The sequence below is a fragment of the Triplophysa rosa genome, linkage group LG21, assembly GCF_024868665.1.
Source record: "Triplophysa rosa linkage group LG21, Trosa_1v2, whole genome shotgun sequence".
Classification (NCBI taxonomy): domain Eukaryota; kingdom Metazoa; phylum Chordata; class Actinopteri; order Cypriniformes; family Nemacheilidae; genus Triplophysa; species Triplophysa rosa.
In genome coordinates this window covers 4,226,117-4,248,876 of record NC_079910.1, presented here as the reverse complement: position 1 = coordinate 4,248,876, position 22,760 = coordinate 4,226,117, and the positions used below count along the sequence as shown (strand labels likewise).

At 36.2% G+C, this 22,760-nt stretch overlaps 1 protein-coding gene across 1 annotated transcript; it reads left to right on the top strand.

The window, feature by feature from the left end:
* The first annotated feature begins 18,802 nt into the window (after positions 1-18,802).
* hoxc13a (homeobox C13a) lies at positions 18,803-21,657 on the top strand. The gene is made up of 2 exons (XM_057319673.1): positions 18,803-19,466; positions 21,211-21,657. The coding sequence occupies exons 1-2, from the start codon at positions 18,803-18,805 to the stop codon at positions 21,465-21,467; spliced, it is 921 nt and encodes a 306-aa protein (XP_057175656.1). The 3' UTR covers positions 21,468-21,657.
* The last annotated feature ends 1,103 nt before the right edge of the window (positions 21,658-22,760 follow it).

Sequence of the window (22,760 nt, the reverse complement as noted above, 5' to 3'; positions counted from 1 at the left end):
GTGACATCCACACCCTACGCAGAAAATACCTACTATGTACGTGGCGGTGCACAACTCCATTCTGGTAAATACGGAGGGATATTTGACATTTGCCCCCAATAGCAGTAGCAAAGTAATTTGTTGCACTTTTCTGTCACGCTAAGCCACAGCTGCCGGGAGTCTACAAGTGGGAAGGGGATGTCGATCAATGACAGGTCTGAGTGCTGGGTGGGACTGCTTGTGTGGCATGATGGCCAGAGGCCTTCTGTCTTTTAAAAAAATATGGAGTTATTAGCCTCTGTCTCTCCGTAAGAGGCACACACACTCTCACACACGCACAAACACAGCAGGCAAAGCCATAATTAGCAGAGAAACAGACAGACAGGATAATTGGTGGACAGTATACATTCACAGCTCTGGTTCAAGTAGGGCTCGCCGCGTAGTGTTTTACACTTCAACCGGACAAATAGCTCGAGGAAGCAAAGTACAGATGGATTTATTGGTCACCTCCGAGTCTTTTGTTTTGAAAGGCCGATAATAAATCAAATTGTCAGCTTTAAAGAATGGAATGACTTTCACCGTGTTGACACTTTTTTTGGGTTAAGAATTGATCTTCAATCATTAAAAACTGTTTTGATCTGCTGATCTGAAAAGGACTTGCATTTGAAATGCATTGAAGCCTATAATGGAATTTCTGATGTGTTCTTGGTAAGGCATCAGTGAGCACAAACGGTTCCGGCATTGTTCGCTTTGTATGTGTATTAGAACATTCTGACCACATCCAAAAGTCAATGCAAGACAAACGCAAGACCACTACGTTCCTTCCAGTTGGTTATTTTTAAACAGATTTCATACCGCGTTTCGGTGGTGAATACATGCTCGTCTTTTTCGACTGATTAAAAGAGGGAGATAGAACAGGGTGGGGGGGGAGGAGGTTTGGAGGTGAAGCTAGCACCGAGAGAAGGAGGAGGAAAGAAAGACGGAGAGTGGGGGATGCTGCGTTTGGACATGACATTGTAAAACCTACAGGCCTTTTATGACTTCTAGTGCAAAGAAGAAAATACGTACCACAACAAGAAGATATCAGCTCACGTCACGAACCCGTCTTTCTTTCTCTGATTATCCTTCTGTATTTCTGTCTGTTTGAAGACAGGGAAAGTAGGAACGGAGGATGATGTAATTAGTTTCATGTGGGATTCAGACTCTGTTGGCATACAAATGTAGCAGCATGTTGTTTGAGACATGTTTACAACCAAACATTATGTCTTCCAATAAAAGTGTTTAGTGATAAAAGAACACTGGTAACTGTGGGACAATGATTAACATCACAAGAATGAGAGAGGAAGTATGAAGTGAAACTGGATCGGATCCAGTTTTAAATCTTTTGAGAAACAGAATGTTGCAGTGATGATATCAATGAACATCTAGTGTTTTCCCTGGAAGGTTTTTTGTGGAAATCCGGATACCTGAAGAATGGATTGGGACTCGGGAGAGCTACATAGCTTGTATAAGAAACATTATTTAATGTCCAAATTCTTGTCAAACAGTTCAGCTTAAGTGGACACTGTGCAGGAATGAAGAGAGCATTTATGATTTAGTGAATAGGGAGTGTGCGTTTGCTTCCTGCTTGGCTAGCTGTTTCGTCGGGCTACAGACTGGCTCGATCCAAAGGGTAAGACCTTGGGTTTGGCTCTCACTGCTGTCTGTTTACCATCTCCCCTCATAAACCTCCTTGCCGCGCCATCCAGCCACCCCTCAGATACACATTGAGCCTGCAGCAAGCCTCAGCCAGTCAGCACGGCAAACACACAGATGTCATTACCTGAGAACAGCAAGCATCGGGGAAAGCCATTAAGAGTGATAATGTAATTGAAAAAGTAATTGAACTGGATAAGATCATTTTAGTTGAATTTGGACTAAATACCATACTTTATTTGCTACCATTGCTAGAATAATTGAGCTACAAGAACGAATGTATGAATAAATAAATAAGTGCTACATTAAATAGCCTGATTAAATAGTTCAATATTTACTATAATGTATAATTGTACAGTCCTAGTGGTACATTTATGTAGGCCTATTGCACAAATAAATACGTTAATGCATTAATAATATCTGCTTAGGTATAAAAAAATGTGTTGGGCAGATAAAGGACAAACCAAACCCACTGGATTGTAAATTAACCTGTGTTGGGTTGTTTTTTGGTAGACTTTTTTGTAAAAAAATGTCTTACAGTGATGTTATAGCACAACTAATTTTGAACTAACTTACCTTTGCATTCTGTACCCGCTTCCAATACAAAGAACCTTTTCCGCAAAAGAAAGTTTATGTGGATTGTAAATAACTTTCTAGTAAGCTTTATTTTTAAGAGTGAGCTAAAATATTAACTAAATGTTAGGTGAATGTGTTCGCTAACATGACCCAGCTAGTTCTCACCTCCTCCAGAAACTCATAATGACTGTTTTTTATGCCATGCTCACATGGTAGTGGAATTACCATAATTATGATTTTTACTGAGCTTTCGCAAGTTTGAAATTCTTTTTCCAAGGAAACACTCATAAAGCTATAAAACAATGTATAGGCTTGGCTGACAGAAAATACTTAACTACAGTAGTTTGTCCTAATAGTCTTTTGGTAAATCTTTGTCAAAGCACAATTTAATCATTTTGGCTTTAATAAAATGTCCTACCAATAACAGTTCCAAAACGACCTGTGGAAGCCTTCACTTCCAACCTCATGTCATTCACATATATTACTTTATTTCTTTAATGAAACATAACTAGAAAAAACGGAGGGGTAGAAATGAAGAGCTGTCAAGTTTATTAAAAACTACATCATGAAAGAAAGTGTCTGGAATTCACGGAAGTAAATTTACTAAACATCTAATGTTTCTTAATATCAAGCTTTAAATTCTAGTGTTCAAAAGTCTGTGCTTGTATGTTATTTTTGATGTATTCCTAATACCTCATATTTGTCACGATCGAGGTGAAAGAACCCAAATGCAGGCAGGCGGTGAAGGGGTTAACACAAGACTTTAATTTTAAACAAAAACACACAAAACAAAAACCCACGATGGGGTGCAAAACAAAACCAGAACTACATAAACGGGAACAAAACCAGAACTCAAAACAAAACACCTCCCATGAGAGGGAAAAAACTAAACAAAATCCAAAACAAGGCAAGGAATAAATCACACGGCAGGGGAAGCTAGGGGAACACGAAACACTCACAAAATCCAACAAGAACGCAGGTTAGCACAGAGACAGCACGTAGGCACACGAGTACAGGGTGCACGTACAAACACACATGCAAACGTAATCCAAAGGCACAAGACAAAGAAACATGAGGGCATTTATAACGAACGAGGACAGGTGTGGAACATCAAACACTCAGGGAAAGATAACAAGGAAACGAGAGGAGCGGGGCCAATGACAAGACACTGGAGAGATTGTCAAAAGAACAATAATATGTTTCTCTCCACACCTAACCAAAGACTTTGTCATGGCTCTGCTACAGGACCAAGAAAACATGACTAAACGAAGCAGAGCCATGATAATATTAGACTATCACACATGTTTTGTTCTTCATTTACATGTGTTATAATATAAATAATTTAAATTAAACTTATTGGCTTGTATTCTCTCAATGAAACGAAAATAAGGGGGAAAATGAAAGCTATTGTCTCAAACCTGATATTCTGTGAATGTAAGCAGAAGGTGGAAATCATAATTCCTTCACTGTTTATAAAAGAGCACAATATTTTTTATAAACAATTAAATAGGCTAACAAAAAGGCTAATTTGAAATAAAATGCATGCATGTAATTAGTTTTTTAAATACGACTCTGGCTACATTTTTACTTGACATGGATTTATGATATGTAACGTGTTATAATCAAATTAAGTGCATATTTACAGCATCTTATCCGTATCATTAACTTCATCATCTACCTTATAATGTCAGGCAGAACTGTTTGCACACACCTTACAGCTATCTGTCCATCAGGTTCGTTTTCAGAGTTCATGCAGCTACTGCCTTTCTTCTTCTCGCGGTGCTTTACGTTACATGTCATCGTGACGCAATGGTGGCGCCAATTTCTAACATGCGTGCATTGCATCGAGCCAGGGCCAAATGTGTTTGTAGATGCTACAGTTGAACAGGTGTTTACATACGTTGTTTATGACCTTGCAAGGTTTAAGTGCAAGCATAAAAGGTATAAAGCCGTGCAATGCATTCATACAAGTGCGTGCAATTAAATAAATGTCAACTCGTTTAAATAATGGTAGGCTTTACTTACATCCATCTCCAAGAAAAGATGTGAAACTTAGTACGCCTATGTTTTAAATACGTGAATGTTCTTTCAAAATGAATAAACAGCGACCGTGTATAAACCTTACTATTTCTTGCGGAAACGGATATTCCTCAAGAATGAGATTGATCTTGATGCCATAAAAATGGAAACGTGGATTTGGGAACTTCGAAGTTCAAGCATCGAGGAGAACTACAACCCTTCTCGTTGGTAAGGTAAGCCAGGCCGAGAAGACTTTCCTTCGTGTAGAAAAAAAAGTGTATGCGATTCCTTCTGTAAGATCCTCATGTTGGCGTTGTTTTCTTCTGATTATGACCTGTAATGTTATGGTGATACATTTCGTCATGTTAGCTCTGTTCTCTTGTAAGTCATTTCAAAATATCTAAATATAAATGTCTCATTTATGCAAGTGTTAGTGAATAGTGACGCCACTGAAATGCTCAGGAAAAGCGCGTCGTTCTGCGTCCTGATTGCGCATAGGATTTTAACGATACTCCACTCTCAACTCAACTTTATTTATATAGCGCTTTTTACCATTTTCATTGTTACAAAGCAGCTGTACATAAGACTATAAGCAAAACAATTAAAGTTGTACCTGTAAAAACAAGAAAAAGTTGAAAACACAGAAGACAGACATACATACAAAACACTCCACACACACAATATGCACACGCACTAACACACATAGACATAGACGCACGCACGCACACACACACGCTCAGTGAGAGCGCACATTTAAGATAAAGGAGAGAGAAGCACATGTCAAATATAACAGACTATAAATTCCTATATGCAATATTAATTAAGTAAAACTTTAAAATGCTAAACTGATACTCTCAGTTTACGATTCGATCCAATAATACACAGGACTGTGTTCACGATGCGATAATATGACAATAATTTCCTACAGTACTAGAATTGACAACATTCAAGGTTGAACTGATCCTTCTGTTTGTAAATAAAATGGAATAGGTCTGTTTTAACATAAGAATAAAATTAAGAAAGGGATAAAGAATGTTAAACACTAAAGTTCGAACTTCTTAAAGCAGTCAAAACACAAAATATAATATATTATTTTATATTTGTGTATAGAGAAATATCGCCCCACAATGTAATTGTACCCTTACTGGATCTGTGTGTCTCCTGAGGAAATTGAAAGTTGTCATTTAGTTCTAACTATAATCTTTAGTATAATTTATTATTTCCCCCATTAAATTGGCATCCATTTATCCCTGAGAAATGCATTTGATATTTGGATGCTGTATAATTAACTACAGGGCTTCCTTAACAGCGACTAGTTGATTATGAAATCTGTATTTTATGTATTAGAGACAAAGATAGGGACAAACCTTCACTGGTTATTTAATTTAAGGCAACTCTAATGAGATCCATATTTCTCTGGATGAACTGGTCTGGTACTGGGAGGGGGAGCAGTGACATCAGTGACATTAACTGGAACCAGATGCAGTCTAATTAACAAAAGAGCAATGCTGTAATGGAAACTGAGGTGGGGCTTGTATGCAGGTGTCAAAGAAGCTGTAAGGACGATATAGAGTTAAGACTGAGGCTAAGGAGGTAAACAGAGGAGAGATCACACCATGTTGCCTCTGATGGGCCTGGCTCAAGAGAGACATTTTTTCCCAGTTGGGTCATGACTGGAGACCATGAGCTTAGCTTGAGTACTTAAGCAGTGTGCCTTGGGTTTGAGGCCTGTCCTTCTCCACTTGAGGCACAAACCAAACTTATTTTTCCAAAAGCTTACTGTGTCTGTTTTGCATGACAACATCTTGTCATTAGCAGTTTCTTTACTGTTGAGTGGAATAACAGTTGTTGCTTGGTATAGACGTGACAGGAGACTACAAAGGAGTGGGTCAGACATGGTTGCGGCTTGTGATTCATGCAACTGCAAAGGTTGCTGGGAAGGACGATATGTGCAGATTGATTAAAACTGACAGACTCTTGTTGTGGTGAATCCTTTGTGCTGAATGCTGTTGCTGATTTTTTGATGCAGTTAAATTGTCATGAAATGTTTGGCATAGTTAGTTTCTATCTATTTTTCTATTTTCTGCTTGAATAAGTTAGTTTTAAGCTCTAGATTGCATACTTGGCATTGTTAACTCTGCATTTTCTCACAAACTAATGTACAGAAATCCTTTGTTTCATTATGTGAGCTACTAACAATATTTATCCCAAATTTAAAATAAAAATATTGTTTCTATTTGCATTGTTTTGCTGAAAATAAAAACTGGAGAAACAGCTCAAAATAACAGAAAAGATGCTCTGCAGTTTTTCAGACCTTAAATACTGCAAAGAAAACAAATTTAATATTTTTAAGCAATACAACAGTAATGTTTGTACCTGCAATTAGAAAAAGTGATTGATAACCTGGATTTTTATCACAATTTTCACGTCTTGTCATGCTGACAAGTCTTTCACATTGCTGTTGGATGACGGTTGCGGTTGAATTCAAAAGACAGTGGACTGGAATGGCCACACTTAGAAATGTTGATTAAATGAAAATTCGGAATTGTCTCTTAATTTTGTTCGCTGCATATTCAATATTGTACAAATATCTTGGAGGGGTGAACTTGTGTACTGAGTAAGTATACAGTATATCAGAGAATAATAATTGCTTGAGTACTAGCTTAAAAAAGAATTATGTCTTTAAACTCAAGTAGCTCTTAAATGCTGAAAGTAACCTAATATCTAACTGATGATTCATTGCTATAATTCATTTGCGATTTGTACTTTTTACTGTTTGTTGTTTTACAGCTGTATGTTGAATCTTTAACATGTCTGCATGTATGTAACAAAATCTGTATGTATGACTCTGTGGAATGCATAATAAGATATTTTGAAAAATGTCTCAGTGGTTTTATGTCCACAATGGAAGTCAATAGGGCTCCAATGTTGTTGGGGCACCAACATTCTTTAAAATATCTGTTGTATTCTGCAGAAGAAAAGTCATACAGGTTTGAAATGTCATGAGGGTGAGTAAATGATAAAAGAATTTTCATTTTTGGGTGAACTATCCCCTTAAATAATTGACATACGCTCGGGGAGTAACAGAAACATGTGACATAGTAAAGATACAAACAAGTTTTTCTAACATTAAAAAAAGCATTTTGTTGTATTTGGTAAAAGTTATTTATCTTTCTTTCTTTATTTTGCTTGTTTTACTAGAAGTACTTTCAGAGTAGCCTACTTCTATTAAAACTTTTATAGAGTTTTCAACATCAATAAAATCTAAGTCATGTTAAGCTTTACCTCTGTATCTCCAATAGTATGTATTGCTTTAGCAAAATGATTGAGGCATGATACCCTACATGGAGCAAAATGTATACCTTTATCTTTTCACAATACCATCATAAGGTGCATTTAACATATACAGTATTTGTTACCCCGAGGGATATCTTAAGGTGTTTAGTGTAAAGCAGTTGATTTGAGTGTACGGTACAGTCTCAGTGACAAGATAAAAGTAAAACCTTTGCACATTTTTCTGACAGTGCAACTAATAAACAGGTCTACTTGAAGGATGCTTTTTTAAAATAAAAAGTACTATTTTTAACAAATAACTGAATTTCTTTCTTTGACCATTATCAGACAATTTGTGTACATTAATCATATAACAATTATAATAGGTATCTATAATAGGACCTATGCATTCTAACAGTTAATTTATTAAAATATTCAAAAGTTTGTTCTGTTGCATTTCCTTATGAGTGTTATTGGTTTGTAGGACATTTCTTTTAATCTTGACAATTATTTTGTTTCCGTCTGTCATACTCTCTTAGTCATTTACCACACTGTCTTCGAATTCTTTTACCTATTTCTTTTTTTGTGTGTTGCCGCCGTCAAATATGAATTTTTGTCTGACTTTCATCATTTTCTACTCCTGCTGCTGTCCATGTATAGCGGCAGCCGAGCACTATTGAGGGGTCTGTTTTTAAAATAAAGACAATACTACCACTTTTCTCTCTTTCTTTGGTATAGATGGCAGTGTATAAAATAGCCTTCATCTCTACACAAATGAGTTTTTGGAGAAGTCTGTTTGTTTGGCTGTTTTTGAAACCAAACTTGTACAGATATGGTAGTATTTTACTGTGTTTTCTCAGTAGACTGGTGTAATAATGACGGCAGAAAATAGGGCTTCAGGTTTTTATTATTATGCTTTTTAAAAGTTGCCGTGATGCTAAACGCAAACGTTGGACAATTCCTTTTTTTAATGATATTATGATGTTCATTGATATATGTTTTCTGTTAGGTTGCTATTAATGTTGCCTCGTTACTGAAACATTTTCTTTGTGTTTTTCGATGCTAATCTTTGTACTGTCTTAACGCGTTATGCTTATTTCCTCTTACAAAGTCTAAACACTGTAATGATATAAAAGTATTTGTCTGTTTGTTTAAGCAGTCATGCAGCTTGACATAGCAAGTTAGCAACAGAGGCTCAACCAATGGCATGAATCTAGGTTGGGCAACTGCAGTGGATGTCTGATCAATTGCAGACAGGGTAAGTGTTCCAAAACAATCACTGCATTTGCAAATCAGTTTTTACATTCTAAGTTTAGTGAATATTGATTTAAAATAATTCCTATTTTGTCTTTGTAGTGAAATTATTTAAAAAATAATTCTAGGCTGTCTGGCAGCTTCTGCAGAAAGGAAAACTTATCTGTATAATGTTCTGTTCTTTGTTGCTTGTCTGCCTCATTCTCACTCTCCTTTTTTACTTTAGCCAGAGTGCTTCCATAGCTGGCAATCAGGAGACTAGCGTGGCCACATCATTGTCTTGCACATTCTGGTGCAAGCTGTCACTGGCTTGTCACATTAATGGTCTGTCTAGCAATCCGGATCTAGAAGCCTGTTTATGAATCCATTTAGACCCCTGTGCCTATTTGTCTCTGACGATCTGAAATATCATTGAGAGATCTACTTCAGTTTCAGGATGGACAAGTGGTCTAAGCCTCTTGTTAATTTACAGATGTTTTTACATAATGCTTGATGCTACAAAGAAACATGCTTAAGTGCGTATATGTGACATTCTACTTAGTGCTTCAAGAAACATAATCTATTTTATTGTTTTAAAGCAATCTATTGCATGTATTCAATCTTTATTTGAATGAAATTACATTCTTACACTTCCCCTTACATTCTGGGAGAGACACTATCGTAACAATGACTTTTAAATATTTTATTTAGGCTTCTTATCTTATTTAATTATAATAATTATGGCTTATAGTATGTTGGTAGCATAGCTAAGAGATACATACTGTCAAGTGGGTTGTTCATCATATCAGGTAGATCTTTCTATCGTTATCCATTCAATCATTAAGACTGCTTTTTTCCCCAAAATCAGCTTTATAAAGTGGTTGTACTCGGCTCTATGCACACACCGCGGTTTTTTTTACACAAAGACACATACTATCCATTGTTCAGAGGCTATATTATCGCATTGGACAGCCATGTTAAGTCCTTCATGCATTTAATATCTCACTCATGCAGATTATTTTACAACCGCGGGATGCGTTAATTGTCTAATTAAGAAAAGGATTAATGAAGGACCCCATGTGCACTCTCTTGTTGACATAGCCGAATTTAAAATCACAGCTCTTCACTTCTCCTGGGCTCTTCATAAAATCCCACGCAGGATGAAATGTTGCAAAATGCGGTTTTTCAATGGCTCATAACCGTTGTGGCTATGTTAATAAAAAATATTTAATTTCAAATTACATTTGGTTTGTATTTACTTTGCATTTATAGCGGCGTTGACTGAGAAAAACAACTTTTATCCAAGAATAGGTCTTTAAACTACCAATTAAATAAAAATAAAAAAATGGGAGGACTGGAGGCACTTACATTTTGCATAGTTAAAATGTTTATTTGGAACTCAGGGTGGAATGGCTTTATCTGATGACCACTCCACACCTTTATAAATAGCTCCAAACTTGGTAATGTTATGATAGGTTTACCCATGCGTATGATATCGATGGCTCTATTATTTACACTCTTTGGAACAAGTTTTCATTTGATAATGCAAATTCTCGCTTTTACTCGTCAAAATATTGACAAAACACAAATTAATTAATAAACTTTTCCTAACCATCACACATTTTTTGCGTTTTATCTTGCATTTTATCTTTGTTTATGTACACAATTAATCTACAATTCTATACTGTTCTATATACTATGTACTATAAACATGTATTAATATGGTTTTATTTTATTTTAATAGCACGTGTTATATTGCCAAACTGATCTAAAAGCTTTCGGATTCGTAGTTCCCCAGATTATCACTAAAGTATAATAACGTTTTGAACTGTAACTGCTGTATTGTTATGGCCTCTTTATACTGAAATTGAAATTTAGGACGGAAACAAAAGAAAAAATACACTTTTATTGAGATATGATTTACAAGTCCTATAATGTTTTAAAATACTGTTTGTATTGCTGAAAACGGGGAGTATTTATAAGCATTGAGTTTGGATTTATAAAATGTTGTTGAAGTAGCGCGATGTGTCTTGTTTTAAGTTTTAATCTAGCCCTCAAATTTACATCTGTGTAGGTGCATTTGTCGGTGGCATGGGCATGGGCATGGGCCGAGCATATCGCAGATCGTCTCTAAACATCGTCCAAAGAAGCTCTTTGGAGGAAGATGGCCGTGGAGAGAAAGTGGTCCTACAGTGACCATAGAGGGTGTAGTATATATAAACAAGACCTTTCATTTAATTATTGACGGGATAAAAACTACATCGGTTGTGGATCAGGAAAATATTACATAAATCGTAGCGAGTTTCTAAAGTTTAATTTTAACTTTGGAGAAAGAAATTTAATTCTGATTAATCGACTTAAACCAAAAATATTTATAGACACGTTTTAAATGTTAAAGACAAAGTTGTTCATTTGGTGTGATTTATTTTGTAAGGGGTGAGGGGGGGGTCTTTCTCCTTGCGCCTTCTCCCAGTCTGTCTGCTGAGACTTTGAACTTGAACTTTACTTTTTGTCCCCGTCCTGCAGAAGGTTATCGATTTTATATATGAAGACCAGCGCTTGTAAACAACTTTCACTGTTCAAAACATTTAAAAAATAGACATGGCAATGTCTCCTGAACACGCGCATTCAACCAGGATTGTGCATTCGCCTGTTCCTTTCGGACTATATGCTCTGGTCATGGATATTGTTCTATCTCTTCGTTTAAACTTATTTTTTAGTGTTTGCTGCGATATTATATTTGTTTTAATTGTTTTTTCAAACGTTTTTATTTTGGACACCATGTTGGACGGTTCTAAAAGGGCTTTTTATGTTACGTGCGCCGTTAAGTGAAAATTAGTGATATGCAGTGCATTAATAATAATCTACATTATCACAAACTTTGCGCTTCACTATTATCTGTTTTGTTAAATGGATGTATAAACCAGGTTACATTTACCTAAAGAATACGATTAGAACAACCGTTTTCATGTAATCTTTAAATAAAAAAGCGATTTGAATTTCACAATTATTAAATTATTTGTACAGCGCCTGGCTGGATCTTTGCAGCTGTGCTGACAGAGGTGCGCATATAGATGAAAATGGAGTTTAATGAAACATTTATTGAAATATAGTACATGTTTCAACATTTTAATGTCATTTTATAAAATATTTTGCAATGTGTGTGTTAAAAAATAATAAATATCTCAATCCTGGTTTTAATAGAAACTTTTTCTTATTACAGTTCCGCGTTGTACATTATGTCGTCCAAACACCACAGCAATGTTACCATAATACCGTGGCAACTTCGAGTTCTAGAATACTGAATAACTGTGTATTCATTTTTGCTCTCATCCATGCTAATCTTTGTCCTGAACTTCTTCAGGTTGTCTTTCTTTCTTTAAGAGCAGGTAACCTATTACTGTTAGTGTTTCATCTGCCTAGGTAACTCTGTAATTTTTGCGTGGGAAATGGGTGTCACACCATACTAAATAGTACCTGTGTTGTACAGCAGGACACATGAGCCGACACCGACTATGTTGGATCTGGTATCTATTTCTTAATTTTTTTTGCACATACCTCAAGTTAACACGCTAAAGTTGTGAAGAACTGTGATGTTTTCAACGTTTTATATTTAATTTGAATAATGTTGTTGATAAACAATCCAACGTGTAATACAATTCAATGATGTAAAATAGGCTAGTTAGGTATTCTGTAGGATAAAGAGCGTTGTATAATGTTTTCATACTATAGAAAGGAAAACTGATAAATTAAAGAATTAACCTCGATATTATCGATCGTACTTGCAGATATTTGAGTGTGAGAATCTGTGATGTTTGAAACTGAAAATAGAAAACAGCAGTACATATACCAGTGAAGAATAGTTTGGGACTGAAAAGCAGTCAACTAGAAATAAATGTTTTTTGTTTGTTTGCTTTTCAAGCTATAAAAAGTTTTTAGTAGAAATAATTATTCAGATAAACTCTTAAAAATGCACCTTTAGATAAAGACAATTTTTTTTGCGTTTTGTGCAAATATAGCTGCAACATCCTTCAATGTTTAAGTTGCATTACCGTAACGTTTATAAATAGGCTTGGTGTATTTTTTCTATATAAAAAGGAAAGTTATGCAAAATATTAAAGAGAAAATGTTGTTTTCATTCTTGGGGAAACTGTATCAAAGCATGACATAACATTTCCTTTTTTGCATTTCATTGCTGATCAATTTTACTATATGAGTCATGAGCGAAGTGTGACATGTTCTAGTGTAATCAAACAGTATAGGGCAAGTGTTTTAAGAATCTTGGCTTCACGTCCTTACCTAGAATTAAATTGGTGCCTGATTGTTGTTTTATTTGCCGCCTTTTTCCTCGACAATAATTAGATAAAATATTTCGAAATAGTCCTTATGCAACTTATTGTACAAAAAGTATGTTCACGATAAAACACTCGTCCACGGTTTATACACGGTTAAAATGTTCAGAATGTAGTAAACATAGGTACATGAAAACACATTAGGCCTAATTAATTTACCACTTTTGACACATGCATTCCGAGTTCTTTCAACTATTAGGAAATATATTTAGGAACACATGTGTTGCGGGGTTTTTTCTCTGCTGTCGTAATTAATGTCTGCAGAGGAACTGACCGCCTCCTTTAACTTGAACTTGGACTTCCGACTAGACGTGTCTGAAAGTGGGGGAGACATTTTGTCTTTCGTAAGACGCCTTGATAACGGACCTTTAGTTGTTATTAAAATGCAGCCCCTGCATTTTAAGGGCTTGGCGTGTTGAAATAAAAACTGGTCAAAATTCGAGGCTACACATGGCCGAACTGTCAACATTCAAGAGATCATCTGAATATTTTTGTATTTGGATTGAAATGCTTTAATGTCTCGTTATACGACAGGGAATTTAAACAAGTAATAAATGGACTGGCGAAACAGAAAACACGGCTGTGGTCCACAGTATAATCAGTATTTTGTGGTATGTTTTGGATTTGATAAAATGTTCCATCTTGATGTGTTTAACCTGTGGTAGTAATATCTCATTTAAAGCTGATATAACTAACCATTGATAAAGTATATCTGTGTAGCAGTTTTGAACAGCAAAGTTAGTTTTAAGGTTTATTATTGTGAATTAATTGTAAGGCTACAGTGTCATATGAATGTTGTGTGTTTTGAGACAACGCAGTGACGTTTACCACATTTTTATTTGTCAGACCACAGATTTAAATTACCCACGTAGGCTACTTGTTTGCTGTGCCAGCCACACGTTTTACCGCATTGCACCCAGACTGAAACGACGTTTCATACTGGACTGACATCCATGTGAGATGTACCAAAAATCTGTCCTTTTCCTAAAGAGACAGGTCAGCCTAATGGTTTCTGGAAGGACAAACAAGGTCACATAAAAACAGTTTAAAATGCTGTGTTTGAAACGATCAGCTATAAATAATATCCACTTGACTATATTGGTTTTTTCTACTTTAAAGGTTTTGGGTATAGTAGGCCTATTCTGTGGCATTTCAGTGGCATATTTATATATATTCGTACACATGCCAGAGCTCTCTACAAAATGTACATTTTTGATCTGTAAATTTCAATGTCTGACCAAGGCCTGCAGTACCCCCCTCCCGTCTATGCAAGAATGTGCATGCACAGGCAAAGGTGTGGCTTTCAACTGCCTTCAGCATTTTACATTTTTTTATGCGGTGCTCATTAAGGCGAAGAACAGGTTACATTTTTGCAAAACCGTTCTTTTTTGTTTTAAATATTTAATCGACGTATGAAAGCGTTTTTATCTTAGCGGAAAATATATTCTCATTCTGTTAATTACATTTAAGGTGTCTTTAACCAGTTCAAGACTAACAATCTTTACCTCAGGCAGGACGTTGTGCTTTGCATTCATTTTACCTGCAGACTGGGTTTGACGGAGCGGAATAGTTTTTAAAAAGAACACAACTCTAACTTGTTACAGACAGAATGTTTTACGTATACCTTCAATGCACATATTGTCAGGAAACAGCGACAACTTTGTCTTCATAAATAGAAAACGAGTTTCAAGCGAACAGCTGACAGATGACCAAGTGCCACATAATTACTAAACGCTATAGTCATCCAACGGAAACTACTTTATTATGAATTCTCTAGTACATGTAATTTTGTCTAAATAACTAAAAAGGTATATATAGAATATTCCAGTAGCCTAGAGGTCTTTGTGTCGAAAAACAGAACAGACGCTACAATGTAATAGCATCGAGGCTAGGGAACTTTAACCAATGCTGCAATCGATTTTTAGCCTCTCTATTACAATGTTGGCGCGCAGCACTAACAGTCCAGCTTCCAAATGATTAAATGGCATATATGGCTTTGACTCGTTTCAATCATTTCTGGCGTCCTATGACTTGGTAATTGAATGGGGGGAAAGATAAATGCAACCATAGTCTTAATAAGAGCCGATATTATTCATAGTCGCAATAAAAGATAGAAGCTCAAACAAGTATTTATCAGTTTACTATTCATGCGCACCATTGATGTTCATCGCCTCAAGTAGGGTTAAAAAGAGTTTCAGAAAAGCCACATATCATTGTTATGCTTTCCATTCATCACATGTATCCCTTTATAAACTAATTTAAATACGACCCAATGCAGATTTGCTGAGTAAGGTCCCAAATTTCTGTACTACTGTCTTTCTGTCTTTACTGCCATAACTTTATCCGTGCATGCTTTCTGACTTTTGTTTTTCTTGACCGATGCTTCATTTTTTTCCTAAACAACCAACTGGCATGCATGCACACATTTTTAAGATGATCTCATGTTGTTTAGGTCATGTTGTTTATTTCATTTAAGTCGATAAACATGAAAATCGTACTTACTATTTGACAGGCGGATGCGATGAGTCAGATGTTACCATTTAACTTCTCAACAGTTTGTCTGAACATTCAAATGCCTTTAACTTATTGGTCTGCGCATTTGGAGTATTTTTAAATCGTTAAACTACACAATTTGTTTTCTTGTCCTTTTTACCATTGAACACTATGTACAAGCTTAAATGGATTCAAATTTGAATACTCGTGACTTTTCACGCAGATTTGGAATAGTGCTGAGGCGCAATAGAGACTCGTAACCAGATCCATATCACCGCAATGGCGAGCACGATTAAGTGCATTTCAGTATGCACCTGTGATCATTTTGCATAATAAAAAGTAAAACAGCACTACCAATAAAGGCTATATTTGTTGTCAAAAATTGGAGACATGTATTTCTATAATGCAAGCAACTTATATTGTAGTATTTGTTTATTTTGTATACAATATCATTTGTTTTTACATAAACTATTTTAAAAATAAATATTAATAATTTAACTTACGTGTTCAAGTTTAGAACTACTAATTTTATATAATGTTTATAAATGTATCTGGTAATACCACTAATTGATAAACTACTAACACAAATGTCCAGTGAAACAAAGATCCGGGGTTACAACATTTGACATTGTTGTTGTTATGCCGTGATTATAGATGAATTATGCATAATCTTAACCAACCATCGGCAGGGATAGAAAACATTCTTTTAGCAGACGGTTATTACATTTATTATATTTATAAACACTTATATAGACATTGCGATACTACAAACTGTATTATTCGAACAGCTAAGTTTATTAATTGATTCCTTAAAAGTGTAAAGGGGTTTTCTGATGCTGGAGCTTGACTCTGAAAAACAGTCAACAGCCTGTACTATAAAATTAAACCATATATTTACATATGTATTACTTGTACTTTTATACTGTATTGTACACTGTAAATACTATTTTGCGCTACAGAAATCATTTTAAACGAGTAAGGACAACCCAACAAAACCCCTTTGTTATAAAGCGCTCGATTTACTTGTGAGGTGTTCAAATACATTTTTAAACAAAGTGGGTGAAGATGATAGTTTCCAAAAAAATCCTTCCTACCTCCACCCTCTCGCCTGCCAATTTCTTGTGTTAAATACATACCTGCTAATCTAATAGTGTTTCTCAGTATTCTGGTCCTTGTAGCTCGTTTAATTTCATGTCAGAAAATAAGCTAATATAAGTCCATCTGAGTAAACTGAATGCTCCATAATTAACACACTGGAGAGGAAAGCTACACAGAAAACGATATGAAGAAAGCAGAATCACCGGAAGGGAATTTCTGTATTGTTAGTCGTGTTTGTCTTCCTACTCTTAACAGTTTAACAGGTGCCGGCGCTCTTTAAAAAAGGAAGAAATTTCTTTGGGGACCACTGGATTGTTTGCCAGTTTCTTTTCCGCTCTTCCAAATTCTCAAAGACTTTAAAACTACAGCGAGTTTGCATGCATACGAGTGTGAAGTTCATTCTTGTCTGTCTAGACTCCGATTACGACCCTGTTTGTCTGCGTTTTTTACCTTGACCTTGGACTTCCATGCAGCTGCCATTTGTAGAATCCGTCCTTTCGTCAGCTTGTGAGGACAACACTGTATTTATCTTTGCGAATAAGAGTAATCAATGAATTTATTATATGTAGCGCAAAAAAAAACCTCTAGTCTTGATGCTTTATGTTATCATCTTGTTTTCCAGGAACAGTCTCTGTCTCTCTCGTCGCTATACAACACATTTGACTAACAGCAGAGGAAGCATAGGAATGTTTTAATAGAGTATAGAACTCTGTTATTCATTTCTCATTCATCACTGTAAAAAAGTGCAACATCAGCCCGGAAGAAACTACTACTGGCGCAGTAGTGGTTGCATTGTTCCTTCTCATAAAAGGGCCTCTATATTCCGTATACTATTCTGCAGTGTAGTATATTAAATTAACATGTAGCATAGCAGAATAAACCACTAGGCTATATGAAATTGCGAATATCTTTTTTTATGTTGTGTGTATGTTGTGTTTAATTGTGACTTTTTTGTTTATTTTTAACGATGAGAAATTGTAACAAGTCGTTGGAAAGAACAGCATCAAAGAACTAAATTCTCCATACTTCCTAAAGCACCACAAAGTGTGTATAAATTGTAATTTTGAAACAGTTTTGTAGATTTATATACGTAAAATCGATTTTTGTTGTTACAGTTTGCATTCATATCAATTTCTTACTGCGGTAAACGTACATAACGACAAATGGTATGAAATAAAAAAGCCTGCTTCCACAACAATGCACGAAATTATACGGACAGATATAACACGTTTTTGCTGTGTGTTTTTGAAGATGAGACAATTGAAACAAAGTAGCGCACTCCAGTTGTTTACATTAAATTAATTTGGCAGATGATTGTTTGCTATCAGTTATTTTGATTTGCTTGTGATATGATTTTGTGATTGTGATTTTTTTTGCTATCTGGTAGCCTATTTAGGCTATATTTGTTTGTAATATTATGATTTGCAACAGAGCCTGTTAGACGTAGAGAATTAAATATGATAAACGCTTGATTGACTTTTCTTGATGAAGATAAAACCTTAATGATTTTAATTTGCGTTCATTAACATAACTAACATGAATGCATATTTTCGTATTTCTTTCAAATGAATAACAAATAGATTCGAAATTAATTTGCACGAGTGTTTGTGTTGCCGAATTTAGTCTATTTGTATGTACATCAAGATCAAGATTTTTTTTTATACATACATTTGTTTGTTGTTGCCACGTCTGTTATTGTTTATTTGGGAAATTAAATTTCACTAACTGTGCATACTGCTAAGTGTCCAGACTTTCGTCGGCCGAAATACTGAGGTTGTTTTCGTTCCGCTTCGCTTGGAGCCTTTGCCTTTAAGAACGACTCTCTCGGACACTCTCAGCCAATGCCCGAGCACTGAAAGCCTTACAAGCCAGGCGTGAAACGTGAGCCAGTAGTTGTTTAAAGGGATATTTCTTCCCACCCACAACCCCTGTCTCTTCGGACTAGTTAGCATATCACGTGTCTGCTCTTTAATGAACTGGACACATGTATTTTATGGTGCGCATGCGCGTGCGTAAAATCTAGTTGGAAATGAGGTATCGGTCTTGGAGTAGGCGACTTTTAAAAAGCATCGGCAGCTCGTGATATGACGACTTCGCTGGTCCTGCATCCACGCTGGGCGGACACCTTGATGTACCTGTATGAAAAAAGCCCGAATGAAAATAATCAGAATAAAAACCAAATTATGGAGGGATTAAGCGGGAATTGCCCTGCGACTCATTGCAGGGACCTGATCTCACACCCCGCGTTGGGGCGACATTCCGGCACCATAGCGACTCACCAGGGATCCGTGTACTCGGATATATCTTCCCCTGACACTGGGCGACAGTGCCCCGCTCCTCAGACGTCATCCAGCGCTTCTCTGAGTTACGGCTACCCCTTTGGAAACCCCTACTACGGTTGCAGATTATCCCACTCGCACAACGTGAATTTGCAGCAGAAACCGTGTTCTTACCACCCTGCAGAGAAGTATGCCGAGCCGAGCACCAGTTTGCCCACGGAGGAGCTCTCCAGTAGGGCAAAGGAGTTTGCTTTCTACCCGAGCTTTGCCAGCTCGTACCAGGCAGTTCCAGGATATCTTGACATGTCGGTGGTTCCCAGTATTAGCGCACATCCAGAGCCACGTCACGATGCATTGATCCCCATGGAGGGCTATCAACACTGGGCACTATCGAATGGCTGGGATGGGCAGGTGTACTGTTCGAAGGATCAAACACAGTCTTCTCATCTTTGGAAATCTCCGTTTCCAGGTTGGTCTTACTATAGCTGTGAAACTTTTAAACTTGCAAACCACATGAATTTAAAAGAGAAAAAAAAAGAATATTCTATAAGGTTATAGTGTACATTTCACGTACTGTAAATTATTCTCAAGTATTCGCCATATTGAAATTTGTTTCTCTGTTTTCTTGGCTGAATGTCAGCAGCTGTCAAACAATGTAATTATTTCAAAACCCACATAATAGATTGTGATGACACATACACAAGGTTTTCATGAACCTGTCAAAAGTGTAATTTACTGGTTTCAGTTTTGACCTGTGCTTGCCTCTTTATTAGTAAATGTTCAATCGGCCTTCCAGAAAAAGGGTTTGACCAAAACCTAAATTTGGCAATAATAAAACAGTTAAGTTAGAATATGTATCGTGTTTACAGCCTCGCATAAAATAGTACAATGTTTGAGTGACGTATCAGGGAGCTTAGTCATATATTAACTCGGACATTATCGTGTCAAAGGATGTCTTAAGCTACAGTCACGCAGGGCAATACTGCTACCTTTGCTCTTCTATTTGTTCATCCGCTAGTAATGTTAGAGTCTTTGACAAGTGACCAAGGTGCTTCAAAATTTAAAGTGGATATGTTGCAAATGTCAGGAGCTGTTAACTGTTTAGCTTTGCTCCTGCGTGGCAATATATAAATGAGCAAATATCATGCCCCTCCGTCATTCCGTATTGTTAATCAGATTGTGGCACCTCCAGGCAAACAATATCCATTGTAATATCTCTGGTGATCTCAATATACTGTGGCATTAGTGGTTGTAGTGAAAGCTTGTCACCACCACACGCCCCTGACTCGTTTAGCAACCCTTCCCCCTAAAAGGAACACATACATCAATTGCCTTTATTTATTCAAATAACTAGACCTACATAGAGCCTAAATTAATTTGTGTTTAATGTTAATGCCTTTTCTGCACTTATTAAAATGCTGCGTTGATGCATGGCCCAAACCACTTATTTTCTGTTTTTGGAAATGTGTCTGTTTGGGGCTATAAGGCAATAATGGCATGTTGAAGACAGAATGGCAGTGGGCATGTCTATTATTTATAATAGCTAAAACACACTCACATTCATTTTACGGTGTATGTCAGTTTGGCAGATAAATCCAACAACCTTCATCTCATTTTACTTTGTCAGGACAAGTTCTTTTTGAATGTGTTGGTCGATGTTAGGACATAGAATAACAGACGTGTTTTTACATAATGGTATGGCACCGTAACAGAATGGGTGTATTTACTAGTGAAACACTTGTCATTGCAATGTATACACTTTTGCTTTACTTATGAGAATGGTTCTGTTTTCGCAAACCTCTTGCATCCACTGTTTGCTTATATTTATATCCTTGTTTGTTAAAAGCCATTTCACACAACGTTAAAAAAACTTTTCATATGTGTATGTTTGTAGTTTTTTGACACAAGAAAGGTGTTTCATACTTTCCTCGCATAACTACTTCTGTTCACCAAGTGAAAAATGTGTGTATACCTGTATACGTGGTAGACGAATCGTAACTCATTTACTTAATTTTAAAATTTCTGTGAAGTTGTTTGACGTTTTTTTTGTTAACGATTAGATCTATCCGAGACATTTGATGCAACAGTTGGATGCTTTACACAAAATTTGAGCTGACCCTTAAAGGCGATGGAATCGTCTCTTTGACAGATTATCATTTGGCAGCTATAATAATATTTCCGTGTATTTAACATTTTATTCATTTATTTTTCAGATGTTGTTCCGTTGCAGCCTGAAGTCAGCAGTTATCGCCGAGGACGCAAAAAGCGTGTTCCCTATACCAAGATACAACTGAAGGAACTGGAAAAAGAGTACGCAGCAAGCAAATTTATCACCAAAGACAAGAGACGGCGCATCTCTGCTACAACCAATCTCTCAGAACGTCAGGTTACCATTTGGTTCCAAAACCGCAGAGTGAAGGAGAAGAAGTTTGTCAGTAAATCCAAGTCAAATAACCACATGCATACTTGATGTTTTGTACTTTCCCCATCAGCCTACATCCTTCCGTCCAGAAAGTCCGATATTTACCTCTGTTCAAAAAACATGAATGAAGAACATCCGTTCAGCGTTCCGCCAAACCTGCCATCTTACCTTTAATTTAATTTAAAATATGCACACAATAGCCTACCATACTCGCTGACTCTTCGGCCTTTGGGACATATGCTATAGAACTGTGAAAATACAGAAACAACATTTCAACTTCGTCATTTTCTATGAATGTACATATATAAATATTATGTATTTAAATTGAGATATCAAAGAGAAACATGGTTTACGTGCATCAGAAAATACAAAAAAGACGTGACCCTTCGCTGTCTCCTCATTTATGCGTCAAAGCCAGCAAAGCAGAAGAACAAGCACGAGGAGATAAACAAATCCATACGGGACACTTTGGAAGAATCAGGACTTGTATAAACTCGCAAGGCTATAGCGAATATTGAACTGAGACACGAACAATAACCATGATTTGCTTTTGGTGGAGATGACAACGATTTTGCTAGAATGAGCCTCCGAGATTTCAAAAGCTAAATGGTTCACTGTGGGATATACACATTGCTTTGTGATGCCGGTGGGAGCCAGGCTGCTATATTAAATGTACAGTTAAATGCTTCTGTTATTTAATTTAGATTTCGCTCATGACAGGTCTGTAAAAAGGCATGTTTCAAGATCATCTGTATGTGTCCATATTAGCAGTGAAGGATATGACTACCATGCAACTGGAATGATTGTAAGCATTTAAAAATCATTTAGCGTTACACATTAATGCACAATCTTTTTGTTTTATATATATAAATATATATAGCCTATCGTAAAGCATCGGAGCTGTTCACAAAAGTTGTCTGAATCTCTTTTCGTGCAGTATGTGAACTGTTCAATACCTAAAGTATACTGAATTTAAATGTTTCATAAATAAAAAATGACATTTGAAATTGAGCACGAGTACGTTCTATTTCTTCCCCTACCCGTTCAATGTATTTTCAATTATCATTGTTATCGGTGGTCCGTTGATGGCAACCACTTTCCATCTGTTTGCCGGCTTATATATATCTACTATATGTCTGTCAAAGCTTGCAAAATGTTTTGCCTAACACAGAGAAAGTATCTATTGTCAAGTAGCCTATGCGAGGAGTCTTCAGTCGGCGAAATGCTTGTATTTACTTATCAGTCGTGGATCAGGTTTAGTCCTACTTGAAGAATAAATGACAAATCGTTAATATTGGTGTTAAAAATATTAAAAGACAAAACAAATGGAAGGATGAATTA

Bases quoted from the DNA above. Each gene is read 5' to 3' on its own strand.
- hoxc13a (XM_057319673.1), top strand. From the start codon at position 18,803: ATGACGACTTCGCTGGTCCTGCATCCACGCTGGGCGGACACCTTGATG. The intron at 19,467-21,210 runs GTTGGTCTTACT...TTTATTTTTCAG, and splicing joins TTGGAAATCTCCGTTTCCAG to ATGTTGTTCCGTTGCAGCCT.